This window comes from Electrophorus electricus, chromosome 5 (assembly GCF_041902795.1).
Source record: "Electrophorus electricus isolate QZ-2024a chromosome 5, ASM4190279v1, whole genome shotgun sequence".
Taxonomy (NCBI): domain Eukaryota; kingdom Metazoa; phylum Chordata; class Actinopteri; order Gymnotiformes; family Gymnotidae; genus Electrophorus; species Electrophorus electricus.
The window spans coordinates 13,850,001-13,865,000 of record NC_137501.1 but is presented as its reverse complement, the minus strand read 5'-3'; the positions used below and the strand labels follow the sequence as shown (position 1 = coordinate 13,865,000).

At 52.8% G+C, this 15,000-nt stretch overlaps 1 protein-coding gene across 6 annotated transcripts in view; it reads left to right on the top strand.

The window, feature by feature from the left end:
- The window catches only part of fat1a (FAT atypical cadherin 1a), a 66,986-nt gene that overhangs the window by 38,820 nt on the left and 13,166 nt on the right, over positions 1-15,000 (top strand). For all 6 annotated transcript variants that reach the window (XR_004776475.2, XM_035529868.2, XM_035529867.2 and 3 more), the window contains 10 exons: positions 1,224-1,499; positions 2,168-2,378; positions 3,646-7,716; positions 8,540-8,736; positions 9,454-9,607; positions 12,407-12,640; positions 13,393-13,776; positions 13,981-14,195; positions 14,537-14,674; positions 14,757-14,900. Coding sequence is in view for 5 of the 6 variants with exons in the window: in XM_035529868.2 (XP_035385761.2) it covers positions 1,224-1,499; positions 2,168-2,378; positions 3,646-7,716; positions 8,540-8,736; positions 9,454-9,607; positions 12,407-12,640; positions 13,393-13,776; positions 13,981-14,195; positions 14,537-14,674; positions 14,757-14,900 (6,024 nt within the window). In the remaining variant the exon portion in view is untranslated. The remainder of the gene's footprint in view (positions 1-1,223; positions 1,500-2,167; positions 2,379-3,645; positions 7,717-8,539; positions 8,737-9,453; positions 9,608-12,406; positions 12,641-13,392; positions 13,777-13,980; positions 14,196-14,536; positions 14,675-14,756; positions 14,901-15,000) is intronic.

The window sequence follows — 15,000 nt, the reverse complement described above, 5'->3', positions numbered from 1 at the left end:
GTGAGTGAGTGAGTGTGTGTGTGTGAGTGAGTGAGTGTGTGTGTGTGAGTGAGTGTGTGTGTGTGTGTGTGTGTGTGCGTGTGCATATGTGTGTGAGTGAGTGTGTGTGAGTGAGTGAGTGTGCGTGTGTGTGTGTGTGCGCGCGCGCACGTATATGTGTGCGTGTGTGTGTGCGTGTGTGTGTGTGTGTGTGTGTGTGTGTGTGAGTGTGTGTGTGTGTGCGTGTGTGTGTGTGCGTGCGCATATGTGTGTGCGAGTGAGTGAGTGTGCGTGTGTGTGTGTGTGTGTGTGTGATTGTGTGCGTGCATGTTCATTTGCGGCTGAGTTAGTGGGTTACCTCTCAGTTAGGTATGCATCAGTCTTCACCCTGACATTTAGCTCCACCCGCTCCGTCATCACCGTTAACAAACTACATCCTGTCACCTCGCTGATGCGACCGGCTGTGTACTCACCCAGGAGAAGTACAGCCCGTAACATTTTCCCCGTCGCTGACGCCATCCTCGTCCCCTTCTGCGCACTCCTCATCGACCGTGGCAGGTAACCGTGGCGATTAATATATCACCCGCGCTGCATTGATCCCGAGCAGTATCACGGCAACATTTACGCCAGCTCTAATTGCTCAAGCCATAAGATGGGGAGAGAGAGAGAGAGATGTGTGTCTTGATTAAAGGTGCGCTATAGTGGCTATTGCGTTCCAAACAGCTCTCTCTCTCCGTTTGGCCGTTCGCTCAGATGCGTTGTGAATGTTACGTGCTTCTCTGAGAAGTCAGCAGATAAAATTCTGAATAAAATCATCTTTTCATCCCTTACAGAGTAACGCTGATATTAAGGGTAAAAGACACGGAGTGCTTATAAGCAAAGCAAACGCGGAATGGAGAGATTTGTTGGTTCTGTATTTGCTCTTAATAAACTACGGTTTACATTTATATGGTGTCTTAATAGTGGACTGTTTACAGGAATATTATCTCGGAGAGGGGTAATGTTTATTGTTTACACTTATATTGTTGGGTGGAGTTTAATCATGTGATGTGTGTCCTCATACATCAACATTCCTACATTATTTTTCACATTGGCTTCTTTTTCAACTTCATCTGAGCCAAAAAGCTTGTTTTTTAACAATATTTGAGTGTTTCATTCTCTCCCTCCCTTTCTCTCTCTCTCTCCCTCTCGCCCCATTTCATCCTTTCTTCTCCACCTCTCGTCCCCACCGTCCCTAACGCCAGGTCCTCGTGAGGGTGATCGACGCCAACGACCACCGTCCGGAGTTCACGCAGCCCCGCTACGAGGTCACCGTTCGGGAGGACGTGGCACCAGCGACAGAGGTACTGCGCCTCAGCGCGACCGACCGGGATGAGAAGAACAAACTCACCTTCACCCTCCTGAGCAGCACTGACCCATTCAGCCTCCGCAAGTTCCGTCTGGACCCGGGAACCGGCGTCCTCTACACCGCTGACCGACTCGACCACGAGACCATGCGCCAGCACACGCTCACCGTCATGGTACAGTGCCGCCCATCCTACCACGCCATCTGACCATCTGTCTGTCTGTCTGTCTGTATATGGCATCTAGGACGAATCTTTACGATTTAAAAAACATTAGTTGATACTGACTGTTAAGGCAATGCTCGGTCAAGACAGTAATACCAATTTTGGTGTTGATATTGGCCAAAAAAGGGTTTTTTTTTTTCTTCGAATGTCTTGGCCTCATGTGTTACGTCAGCGTGTTGCATAATTGAATTGCATTAATTAGCCTAGGAGAATCTTAGAGGTGACACAAAACTGCAATTAATATATTTTGACCTTTTGAGTTTGGTGATAAAATACAATTGCAGAAAATATTATCATTGCATTTTATCATATTATTCAAAAGGGCACAAAAGTATGTGTGTGTGGTGTTTATTTTGTCAGATTGATTTGCCTCTGTTATTTGAGATGTTGAGTCACTCAGGTGTGGCCCTGCCTCAGGTCCTCTCAGGGTGTGTTTATCTCTCGCAGGCCGCTGGTGCATGTCTCTGAGAAATAAAGAACCGCACAACCGTTCCCAGTCTGTGGGGTGTTTGATGAGTGGGTTCTACTCTCCAGGGTGCTTGAGGAGTTATTTTAATTGAATCGTTGAAAATGCTGCAAGCTTGTTTGAACCTCTGCTTCTCTCCCTCACGCCCCCTCAGGTGCGAGATCAGGACATCCCGGTAAAGCGGAACCTCGTGCGAGTGATTGTGCACGTGGAGGACACCAACGACAACGCACCGTGGTTCGCCGGTGCGCCGTACGCCGGCCGCGCCTTCGAGTCTGCCGCTGCAGGTTCCGTGGTGCTACAGGTCACCGCACTGGACAAGGACGAGGGTCAGAACGCCGAGATCGTCTACAGCATCGAGTCAGGTCTGTCGGCACAGCGACCGCACCCGTTCAACGGAACGCCGGTTCCCCAATGTGCCGTTCCGCGGGACAGTTTGTGACAACGCATCATCACGTGATGCATCTTTACCGTATGAGCACTTAGTCTGGAAGCTTCGAGTCACGTGATCCAAACAGTGCCTGGACGCCGCGTGCAGAATGCGTTCCTATAACGGCACAGGCATTTCCCCTCTGCGCCTCACCAGACAACGCTCTTGCATGGCAGAGGGCGGCGCGGAGACGTGGGAGAGTGCGAGCGCACCGTGCAAAAGGTCTCCAGCCCACCGCACTCGCATGCGTGAATGGCACTTTTGACAGAGCGCGAGAAAACGTCATATGGGAGGTTGGGAGAGAGAGAGAGAGAGAGAGAGAGAGAGAGAGAGAGAGAGGGAGAGAGAGAGAGAGAGAGAGAGAGGGAGAGAGAGAATCATGTAGAGGAGCACAGGAGAAAAGGATGAGAGAGAGAGAGAGAGAGAGAGAGGGAAACAGGACAGACAGGGCTAGTGAGTCCAAATAATGTAGGGAGAGTGGGAGACAGAGAGAAAGAGCCAAAGAGAGAGGGAGAGAGACAGCAACCGAGGAGGATCTCCAAGCATGTCTGTAGGATTCCACCCCTCCGCTTCCCATCATTGTTGAGCGCGGCTCTTCTGTGACGTCACCCCGTAATCCCGCCACCCTGTCGGGAGCGTTGACGTTCCACGCGCCTGACATAACTTGAGCTGAGGGAACCAGACTGGCTGCGGTTCCCGGGGCAGACGCGGACTGGCAGGCAGGCTGGACACGACCCAGACGTGTCAGAGGCTGGACGGTGTAGCCATCGGTGTAGCTGTGTAGCCACAGCTTGTTTTGTTTCAGTATAACCTGGAAGTATAACCCTGCTGTCCACAACAAATGTGGGTAGGCCCATGTAATGCGTTAAAAAAGAACACGACAGACTGGAACCCAACCGAAAAGGGTATAGAAGCACTAAATGAGGCTTTTCAGGGTAAAATATAAGTAGTTTTTATTCTTTGGTAGTATTTTTCACCTCAATCACTCACTCTTAGTGGACGTTTACATCTCACGTTTACATTTATGTTGGTGTATTCACTTAAATGTGTAATGGCAAAGGATACAAAAATAAACCCTAGCGTATAAAGATAGCATGAGTAGAGCTCTAAAGAACTCCACACAAGAATGGAAAAAAAAGTCAATGCTTTTAGGTGAGTGTAGTAATATATTATGCCTGTTTTATTGCTTTTTCTCCCTGTAGGAAATGTGGCTAATTCATTTGCCATTGATCCTATCCTGGGGACCATCGCCGTGGCGAAAGAGCTGGACCGCAGCACGAAGGAGCATTTTGAGCTGATAATAAAAGCGTCAGACCAAGGAATTCAACCCCTAAGTGCAACAGCGACCGCCACCATCACGGTCACCGTCTCGGACAATGCCAAGCCTAAGTTTGCCGAGAAGGAGTTCTCCGCAGAAGTCAGTGAGGCTGCGCTTCCCGGAACATTTGTGAGCTTGGTTGCATGCACCAGCCAGTCCTCGGTGTTCTATCAGATCAAAGATGGAAACGTGAACGGAGCCTTCGATGTCAACCCTAACTCTGGCGTGGTCGTGACCCAGAGGGCCCTGGATTACGAGACCATACCGTCGTACAAGTTGACCATACAGGGGACCAACATGGCCAGTCTGGCCAGCAACGTGACACTCATGGTTCACCTGAAGGACGAGAACGACAACGTGCCAGTCTTTGTCCGGGAAGAGTTCACGGGAATGGTCAGCGAATCGTCCCCCATCAGAAGTGTGGTGCTGACCAAAGACAGCATGCCTCTGGTCGTCCGTGCCACGGACGCGGATCGCGACGCCAACGCTAGGCTCGTCTACCAGATCGTGGAGCCGTTCGCCCTCAACTACTTCGCCATCGATTCCAGCACCGGAGCCATTAGGACCACAACCGAGCTGGACTACGAAAAGAAATCCATTTTTCATTTCTCCGTGCAAGTCCACGACATGGGAATCCCACGACACTTTGCAAACAAAGCAGCCAACGTGACCATCGAGGTGATCGATGTCAACGACTGTCCGCCACGGTTTAGCCAAGACTCGTACGAGACCACGGTCCTTGTGCCGACTTACAAAGGCGTGGAGGTCGTCATAGTCTCCGCCACCGATGAAGACTCGGGACCAAACGCCAGGCTTCTCTACTCCGTTGTCGAGGGCAACATTGGGGACAAGTTCAAAATGGACCCAGTAATTGGTGTTGTCACCATACAGAATGTCACCCAACTGCGAAGCAGGTACGAGCTGAGAGTCCGTGTGTCTGACGGCAGGTTTTCCGAAACGGCATCGGTGAAAATAACCGTCCGAGAGAATAAAGCGGTCGGTCTGAGGTTCACTCAGAGCTCCTACAGGGCCACAGTGCAGGAGAACTCGGCGGAGAAGACGACTCTAGCGATCATCGCAGCCGTGGGCATCCAAGTCAATGAGCCCCTGTTCTACGCCATCCTGAACCCCGACAGGAGGTTTGAGATCGGCCATACGTCGGGGGTGCTCCTGACGACCGGCGTGCCCTTCGACCATGAAGAGCAGAACACCTACGAGGTCATAGTGGAAGTGAGCAAGCAGGACAAGTCATCAGATGTGGCTCACGTCCTCGTGACAGTCACAGTCGAGGACGCCAACGACAACCTTCCCATGTTTGTCAACCTGCCTTACCATGCGCTGGTGCGCAAGGATGCCGAGGCAGGCCAGGTCATCAGACACGTGACTGCCGTGGACGCAGATGCTGGAAGTAATGCTCAAATAAAATACCACCTCCAGGAGTGGAACAAGTACATCCAGATCAGCCCGAGCGGAGAACTCTCGCTGAAAACGCAGCTGGACTGGGACTCGCCGGACTCAGAGTTCTCACTCACGGTTGTGGCCACAGACGGTGGTGAGCCGCCACTGTCTGCAACCGTCGAAGTGCCCGTAACAATAGTCACAAAAGCCATACCGGTGTTTGAGAGGCCGTTCTACAGTCTAGAGTTGCCCGAGAACGTCCAGCTAAACACGCCCATCGTCCATGTGCAAGCCAACGATTCCGAAGGGCCTCGGGTGGTGTACACCATCGCGGAGGGGGATCCTTATGGACAGTTCTCCATCAGCTTTGGTGCTGGCGTCATCAGCGTGGGGCGACCCCTTGATTTCGAAGCACACCCTGCGTATAAACTAAGTGTATGGGCCACGGATGCGCTCACTGGAGCCAAAGCTGAAGTTTTCGTCGACATCATTTTAGAGGACATGAATGACAACCCGCCCATATTTCTTTCCAAGTTTTACAATGCAAGCGTTTCGGAAGCCTCGGTCGTCGGTACCGCCGTGGCGCAGGTCTCGGCTACCGACGCAGACACGGGTAACAACAAAGCGCTGTTCTACCAGATAGTTGAAGACGAGGACCAGAGCTCTGAGTGCTTTGCCGTCGACCGAGACACCGGTACGATCTGGACAGTGTGCGCGCTCGACCGCGAGGAAAAGTCCCAGCACAAGCTGATCGTCAGGGCCGTGGATGGAGGAGTGCCGGCGCTTTCCAGTGAGGTCACCGTGACGATCGATGTCACAGACCTTAATGACAACGCCCCTGTGTTTTCACAGGGCATTTACGAAGCGGCGGTCAGCGAGCTGGCTCCCCGCGGCCACTTTGTGACTCAGGTTCGCGCGTCGGACGCGGACAGCTCTGATCGCGGGAAACTTGAGTTCTCGATCTTATCTGGAAACGAAGAGCAGAACTTTGCCATGGACAGAGTCACCGGAACTGTCGTCATTTCCAATCACAGGAAGCCACACATGGAATCCCTCTACAGCCTCAACGTCTCTGTGTCCGACGGCGTGTTCCGGAACTCCGCTCTCGTGAAAGTTTCGGTCATCGGCGCTAACTTCCAAAACCCCGCTTTCCCTCAAGTTGACTACATTGTGGAGCTCCTGGAAAACTCCCCAGTCGGAATACTGGTGGCAGAGGCTCAAGCATCTGATGAAGACGCAGGCACGTACGGACAACTGACGTATCACATAGTCAACGACGTTGCTAAAGACAAGTTTTCCGTCAGTGAAAAGGGGGAGATTTTCACCTTGGAGAGCCTTGACCGTGAGAATGCTTTGGAGAAAGTAATTCCAATCTCCTTAATGGCAAAAGATGGTGGTGGAAAAGTGGGATTCTGCACGATCAATGTGATCCTGACTGACATCAATGATAATTCCCCACAGTTCCGAGCTGCTGAATATCGAGCCAACATAGCGTCGGATGTCCCGAGAGGAACAACAGTAGTGACAATCGCAGCCTCCGACATGGACGAAGGCAGCAACGCTGACATCACCTACACCGTCGAGGCAGACTCCGATAACGTTGCAGAGAACTTTGAGATCCACCCGGTCACTGGCGTCATCATGACGAAAGAGAGCCTGATCGGGTTGGAAAACGAGCTGTACTCTTTCCTCGTCCGGGCGAAGGACGGCGGGAACCCCTCAAGGTTCTCTGTTGTCCCAGTCCATGTCAGGGTCCTAGCTCCAGAGGTCAGAGTGCCAAAGTTCACCGAGCCGCACTACAGGTTCACCATCGACGAGGATCGTACGCTGGGCTCCGACATAGACACGATCCAGGCTGAAAGCGATCGGCCCATCGTCTATAGCCTGGCGAAGGGCAACACGCAGGAAAGCAACAAGGAGGAAGTGTTTGTCGTGGATCGTGACACAGGAGCCCTGAAGCTAGAGAAGAAACTTGACCATGAGACCACCAAGTGGTACCAGCTCACGCTTTGTGCCCAAAGTGAACATGAAGGCAGCGAAGTCATCTCCTCTGTGGACATCAGCATTCAAGTCAAGGACATCAATGACAACCGCCCACTCTTTGAGTCAGACCCGTACAAGGCTGTTGTGGCAGAGAACCTTCCGGGGGGGACTTCCGTGATACAGGTGAAAGCGACGGACCTGGACTCCGGTACCAACGGCCTGGTGGTCTACAGCCTGGATCCCATCCAGCAGTCAGCAGACATCGGGGAACTCTTTGCCATCCACAGCGAAACGGGCTGGGTGATGACCCTGAGGGAGCTTGACCGGGAGCTGAAGAGCAAATACACCATCGCCGTCCTGGCTACCGACAGAGGGGACAAGATCCAGCTGACGGCCAGCACCAAGGTGGATGTGACGGTGGCGGATGTGAACGACAACCCGCCACGGTTCACGGCAGAGATCTACAAGGGCACGGTCAGCGAGGACGACCCCCCTGGAGGGGTGATCGCCATCCTCAGCACGACCGATGCTGACTCGGAGGGCATCAACAAACAAGTCGAGTATTTCATCACAGGTAATCATGCCCTGACGCTTCTAAGGATTAAAGGTTCTATAAGGGGTCTTTTAATTGCTAGTTGGAATACTCAAGAACTTTAACTGTGTCAGTCTTTATGCATTATGACATTGCCTGTGCCTTTTGCTCAGATAGAGCCCAAATTCAAGGCAGTAATAATCAATAAGCACTCAATTATCCTGTTCTAATAACAGCTCGTCACAAGCGACTTAAATCATGCAGTGTAAAGATACCAGCTGCATGTTCACATGCACCCCTCCCTCATGCTCAATCTGTAAACAAGCTTTAGAGTACCAATCAAAATATTTGGGTCATTAGAAAAAAAGCCTTCCTTATGTAATTATCCCAATAACTCCTTGAAACTGGCAGGGGAAATAGAAGAGAAGTCGACAAGCTCTGGTGCTAATTAGATCAGGCGAGTGAGCTCATGCCAAGTCAGATATCACAAGATGTCAGAAACAGGACAGCGGCGAGCTCTGTCAGGCCACAGCGAGGGTCGCCAGGCCACACGGCTCCTTCCTCCTCTTTGTGTGACTTTTCTTTAACATCCAGACCTTCAGTCACCGGCTGAGTTACACAAGGAGGTCTGAAGAGCTCCTAAACTGACAGGATTCACCGGCGCATCCGTTCATCCATGCCAGCGATGACACGGGCGGCTGATGAAGTGCGAGCTATTGCTTACCGCTTCATAATTGGCAGTCATCTCCGAAATCTGTGCAGCGCACACACACACACACACACACACACACACACATCCACGCGTATCCGGCTCCTGGATGGGGTGGCTAATCCGAGGGGTCTTTTCTTGGCCGCGTGCATGCAGGCGGCGACCCGCTGGGGCAGTTTGGTGTGGAGCACGCGCAGGGCGAGTGGAAGGTGTCCGTGCAGAAGTCCTTGGACAGGGAGGAGACGGACAACTACCTGCTCAACGTCACAGCCACGGACGGCACCTTCACGGCCAGGGCCGTGGTGGAGGTCAAAGTGTTGGATGCCAATGACAACAGCCCCGTGTGCGGGAAGGTAAGAGCGTGTGCGTGCGTGCGTGCGTGCGTGCGTGTGTGTGTGTGCAGGAGAAAATCGAGTCTGAGGGCTCCTGTCAATTATGGAAAAGAAGTGTTCATCCACTCTCAGAGAGAGAGAGAGAGAGAGAACAAATTTGAGAGAGCCAAGCGGAATTTCAAAAGGCCGTTGTGCGGAACGTAGCGTTTAAGAGACAAAGGGGGTCATTCTGCATTGTGAGCGCACTACCCAGCATGCTCTGGGCATGCCTCAATCACGCATTGTTCTCAGCTCGGGCTTGCGTTCACAGGCTCCCCCGCGCCTGTGTGGATCCCGACTCAGTCCAGCAGCCCGCGCTACCCACACCCCCACCAGCCTGTTCCCATCTGTCCGCGTCTCCCTTCTTTTTTATTTTCCTTGTGGTTTTGCCTATCACCTTATTTCTTTCTCTCTCTCTCTCTCTCTCTCTCTCTCTTTCTCTCTCTCTCCCTCTCTCTCTCTCTCTCTCTCTCTTTCTCTCTCTCTTTCTCTCTCTCTCTTTCTCTCTCTCTTTCTCTCTCTCTTTCTCTCTCTCTCTCTCTCTCTCTCTCTTTCTCTCTCTCTCCCTCTCTCTCTCTCTCTCTCTCTCTCTTTCTCTCTCTCTCTCTCTCTCTCTCTCTCTCTCTCTCTCTCTCTCTCTCTTTCTCTCTCTCTCTCTCTCTCTCTCTCTCTCTCTCTCCTCTCTCTCTCTCTCTCCAGTCTCTGTACACTGAGCGGGTCCCGGAGGACTCGGCTCCAGGACGCCTCGTGCTCCAGGTCTCCGCCACGGACGCCGATATCCGCTCCAACGCTCACATCTCCTACCAGATGCTGGGTGCCGGATCGCAGCACTTCACTCTCGACCCTGACACAGGTACAGACCCGTGTGCATGTGCGCGCACGTGTGTGTGTGTGTGTGTGTGTGTGTGTGTGTGTGTGTGTGTGTGTGTGTGTGTGTGTGTGTGCGTGTGGGTGTGTGTGTGCGCATGCGCACTCCATTAGTGCAGCTGCTCCTATACAAACTGACAGACTTGTTTTGATCTTCTGTCTGTTCACACACGCATTCAAAATACACTCAGGCCTGTACAGGGTCTATTTCTGTCCACAAAGGAGCTGCAGAGGTGCACACACACACACACACACACACACAGATTCAGAGTCCTGTCTGTGTACCTAAACGCTAGGCCAGGAAAGGCATATTATAATCCCTTGACAGGCAATTGCTTGGCAGTCAGCATGCGCGCGCACACACACACGCGCGCGCTGAATCCCTCCTAGCTGTCTCTGTGGTCGAGGACTCTGTGTTCATCTTCATGGTCATTAGCTATGTAACGCCATTCCTGCACCACTCACCTCACACACCTGTACACGCACAAACAAACGCACACACACTTATAAAAATGTATACACACCCAGACAAACACACACCTGCAAACACCCACACACACCTACACAAACGAACACACACACAAACACACACCTGTACACACACACAAACATACACCTGTACAAACGTACACGCACAAACACACAACACGCAAACACACACCCACACAAACATACATATACACACAAGCACACACCTGTACGCGCACACATACATGCACCTGTAGAAACAAATACGCACAAACACACAGCTACAAAACCTTCACACACACTCTCCCTCACGAACATACACACACCCACACACACACACACACACACACACACCCACAAAACATTGCAGCTATTTTGCTGTCTCTCCTTCTTTTACCCTGTGTGTGTGTGGGGGGGGGAGGCAGGGGTAACATCTGGAAGGTTTTCTCTCATCCCTCCATCATGGAGAGGAGACGACTCTTTACTGCACGCTAGCGACGCCAGCAGAGGGCCCCCTTTTCTCACTCCCTCTCTCTCTCACTCCCTCTCTCTCACTCCTTCTTTCTCTCACTCCTTCTCTCTCACTCCTCTCTCACTCCCTCCCTCTCACTCTCACTCCTTCTCTCTCACTCCCTCTCTCTCTCACTCCTTCTCTCCCTCACTCCTTCTCTCTCACTCCTCTCTCACTCCCTCCCTCTCACTCTCACTCCTTCTCTCTCACTCCCTCTCTCTCTCACTCCTTCTCTCTCACTCCTTCTCTCTCACTCCCCCTCTCTCACTCCCTCTCTCTCTCACTCTCTCTCTCTCTCTCACTCGCCTCTCTCTCTCACTCCTTCTCTCTCACTCCTTCTCTCTCACTCCCTCTCTCTCACTCCCTCTCTTTCACTCCTTCTCTCTCACTCCCTCTCTCACTCCTTCTCTAACTCCCTCTCTCACTCCTTCTCTCTCTCACTCCCTCTCTCACTCCCTCTCACTCCCTCTCTCTCACTCCTCTCTCTCACTCGCCTCTCTCTCTCACTCCCTCTCTCTCTCCCTCTCTCTCACTCCTTCTCTCTCACTCCCTCTCTCACTCCTTCTCTCTCTCACTCCCTCTCTCACTCCCTCTCTCTCCCTCCCTCACTCTCACTCCTTCTCTCTCTCACTCCCCCTCTCTCACTCCTTCTTTCTCTCACTCCTTCTCTCTCTCTCTCCCTCTCTCTCACTCCTTCTCTCTCACTCCCCTCTCTCACTCCCTCTCTTTCACTCCTTCTCTCTCTCTCTCTCTCTCTCTCTCTCTCTCTCTCTCTCTTCTCTCGTAGCTCTGGGCTCTCCCCTCCCTTTCCCTCTTTTCTCTCTTTCCATCCGTCACTCCGGTTTTCGGTACTTTCCCTCTCTCCTCCTCAGACAGACACCAGCATTTTTCCTCCCGCACACTAGCAGACGCGTCACCACACCGCCACCTGCTGGCTGTGTGGGGGAGTGCGCCAGGATCGGCCGCATTACAGAGGCTCCCGCCGACCGGGAGACGGATAGGGACGTAATAGTAATGCGTTTGGCGGAGGGAGACGGGGTGGGGTGGTGTTGCGGGGGTGGTGGTGGGGTTGTTTACGGCCAGTTCCGCCGCATGCACGGTGAAATGAGTTTGTCTGGAATTGAATCGCGTTTTGCATTCGACTGCAGTGCTGCTTGTCTTCCATCAGCAGTGAGTGAAAGTTGAATGCCTGAACAAGTGGCCTAGTCTTGCACACACACACACACACACACACATGCACACACACACACACACATGCGCACACACACATACACACACACACGCTCACACACACACACGCACATGCACACGCATGCACACACACAGCCACACACACGCGCACACACACACAGCCACGCACACACACACACACACACACATGCGCACACACGCTCACACACACACGCGCGCATGCACACGCATGCACACACACAGCCACGCACACACACACACACACACACGCACACACACACGCTCACACACGCACACACACAGCCACGCACACTCACACGCACACACACACCCATGAGCACACACACACACAGGCACACACACACGCACACGCACACACATGCACTCACGCACACATACACACACACATACACACACACGCTCACACACACACGCAGACATACACACACCCACGCTTGCACACACACACTCACGCACCCACACACACTCACGCACCCACACACACACACACGCACGCACCCACACACACGGTATGTACATAGAAAAGTGAAGATAAGTATGTTGGTGAGATCTGACCCTAGGTGTGTGTGTGTGTGTGTGTGTGTGTCCTTCAAGGTGAGCTGAAGACTCACCTCCCGCTGGACCGCGAGGAAGAGGAGCTGCTCAGGCTGAAGGTGCGGGCCGTGGACGGTGGAGGCCGCCACTGCGAGGCGGACGTGGAGATCACGGTGGAGGACGTCAACGACAACGCACCACAGTTCACCTCTGACCCCTACGCCGTCACTGTGTTTGAGAACACGGAGATCCACACGCCCGTGGCCCAGCTGCACGCCGACGACCTGGACACGGGTAAGCCCTCCTCCCGGATCCCGCCGTCCAATGCTCCAGGTGGCTTGGGACCGCTCGCCAGCCTGGCAGGACTTGTCACAGCACTGACGTCACAGGGGACGCCGCTGCGGAGATGGTGGAGGGGGCGGCAGAGTCTCATCAGGCTCGCTCTTTTGTTTAACATCAAAGAGCAGCGACATCAAAGCACAGCGAAGAGAGAGGTTTAGGCGGGAGTTCAGCAAGGATGCTGTGTGTTTGTGTGTGTGTGTGTGTGTGTGTGTGTGTGTGTGTGTGTGTGTGTGTGTGTGTGTGTGTGTTGTGAGCCATTTGTGTTATTTTCACGTTTCCCTAAAAGTTGTTTGCATGTATTTTCTATGACAAAAATCTGTCCACCCAGCTCCACTGTGTGTATGTGTGTGTGTGTGTGTGTGTGTCTATCTATCCACCCACCTCCACTACAAGTGTGTATCTCTCCACTCATCTCCACTGTATATGAGTGTGTGTGTGTGTATGTTAGTGTGTGTGTTTCTGCACTCATCTCCACTGTGTCCCTTGGACGTGCTGCGTCTCCGTGTTCCGGTCATCGTCCCTGAACCCGACCGTAACCAGCCGCGTTAGTGTTTGTGACGGGTTCTGCACGTGGATCGATGTGAATATGGAATAAGTGTTTGTGTTGCCACGGCGCTGAAATCGATGCTAAATAATGGCCTCATTATCCCAGCGTGAAGAAGGCCGCTGGCTTACTAGTTCCGAAACTTTGATGGGTCCCCCAGGTCCCAACGCTGAGCTCTTCTACTCACTGCTGGACTCGGCCGACGGCGTGTTCTCCATCGACGAGCGCACGGGCGTCCTGCGCCTGGCCACTCCCCTGGACCGCGAGCTCCGCCCCTCCTACGCGCTACGGGCGCGGGTCATGGACCGTGGCTCGCCCCGCCGCCTCTCCACCACCTGCGCCGTGGCTGTCTCCGTGCTGGACATCAACGATGACCCACCGGTCTTCCAGCGGCATGACTATGCCGTCGTCCTCGCTGAGGACGTCGCCATGGGAACCCAGGCGCTGCGCGTGCACGCAGCCAGCCGAGACGCTGACGCCCACATCTCCTACACCATCGTCGGCGGCAACGAGCGAGGGGCATTCAGCATCGACGCCCACACCGGTAAGCCGACTCCTTGAGTGTTCAGGGACGCACGATATTATCGGTTCTGGATTATCGGACGATTCTTTTCTGCTTGACAACGTCTCTATATTTCAATATTTTTCGATATCTTTCGATATTTGGATAGAACCACTATTTCAAGTCACTTCCTTGAGGAGTCATGCACGTCGAATGCCGCTGTCGTTCTCTCTCTCCTCCCGGCAGGCGGCATCTTTGTGATCGAGCCGCTGGACTATGAATCGTCGCGCGAGTTCTACCTGACAGTGGAGGCATCGGATGGCGGTTCCCCACCGCTCAGCGACACGGCCACCATCAACATCAACGTGACCGATGTCAACGACAATAGCCCGATGTTCGGTCAGGCCGTCTACTCGGCCGTGGTCAGCGAGGACGCGGAACCAGGCAGGACCGTGCTGACCGTGAGTGTCCGCCCTCTCACCTCTGACCTCTCGCTGCGTCTCTCTCTCTCACTCTCTCTCTCTCTCTCTCTCTCTCTCTCTCTTTCTCTGACTCCTTGCTCATTTTTCTTTCTTTCAGAAAATGTAGATTTGATGGACGACATTGTAACATGTATACACACGCACACACACACACACATACCCACACACACATTCAGAGTTCTGAACTTCTCTCTTGCCGTTTTGCTTATTCGATTTTTTCAGGACCTAGGTCAGAATATACAGGCTGGAACACCTGAATCCCCAGCAGACTTAATAAACCGTGAGTGTGTGTGTGTGTGTGTGTGTGTGTGTATTAACAGGTCATAGCTGATGATTCAGATGGACCATCCAATAACCAGGTGCGCTACTCCATCGTTAGTGGCAACCATGGCAGTCCGTTCACCCTTGACCCCCTGAAAGGAGAGGTCAAGGTGGCCCGCCAGCTGGACAGAGAGAAGGTACTGTAGTATACGTCTCTTGCACACACACACACACAAATGGACATCTGGTTACACTCTGACTGTGTTTTCTGTTGTACAGACGTCTGGTTACACTCTGACTGTGATGGCGTCTGATGGTGGAATTCCAGTCAGATCTGGCACCGCAACTATAAACATCGACGTGTCGGACATCAATGACAATCCTCCCATCTTCTCCCAGAGTAACTACAGTGTCATCATTCAGGTCAGAGTTTTACACACACACACACACACACACACACACACACACACACACACACACACACACACACACACACACAGAATAACAACGTGTGAAGGATCAG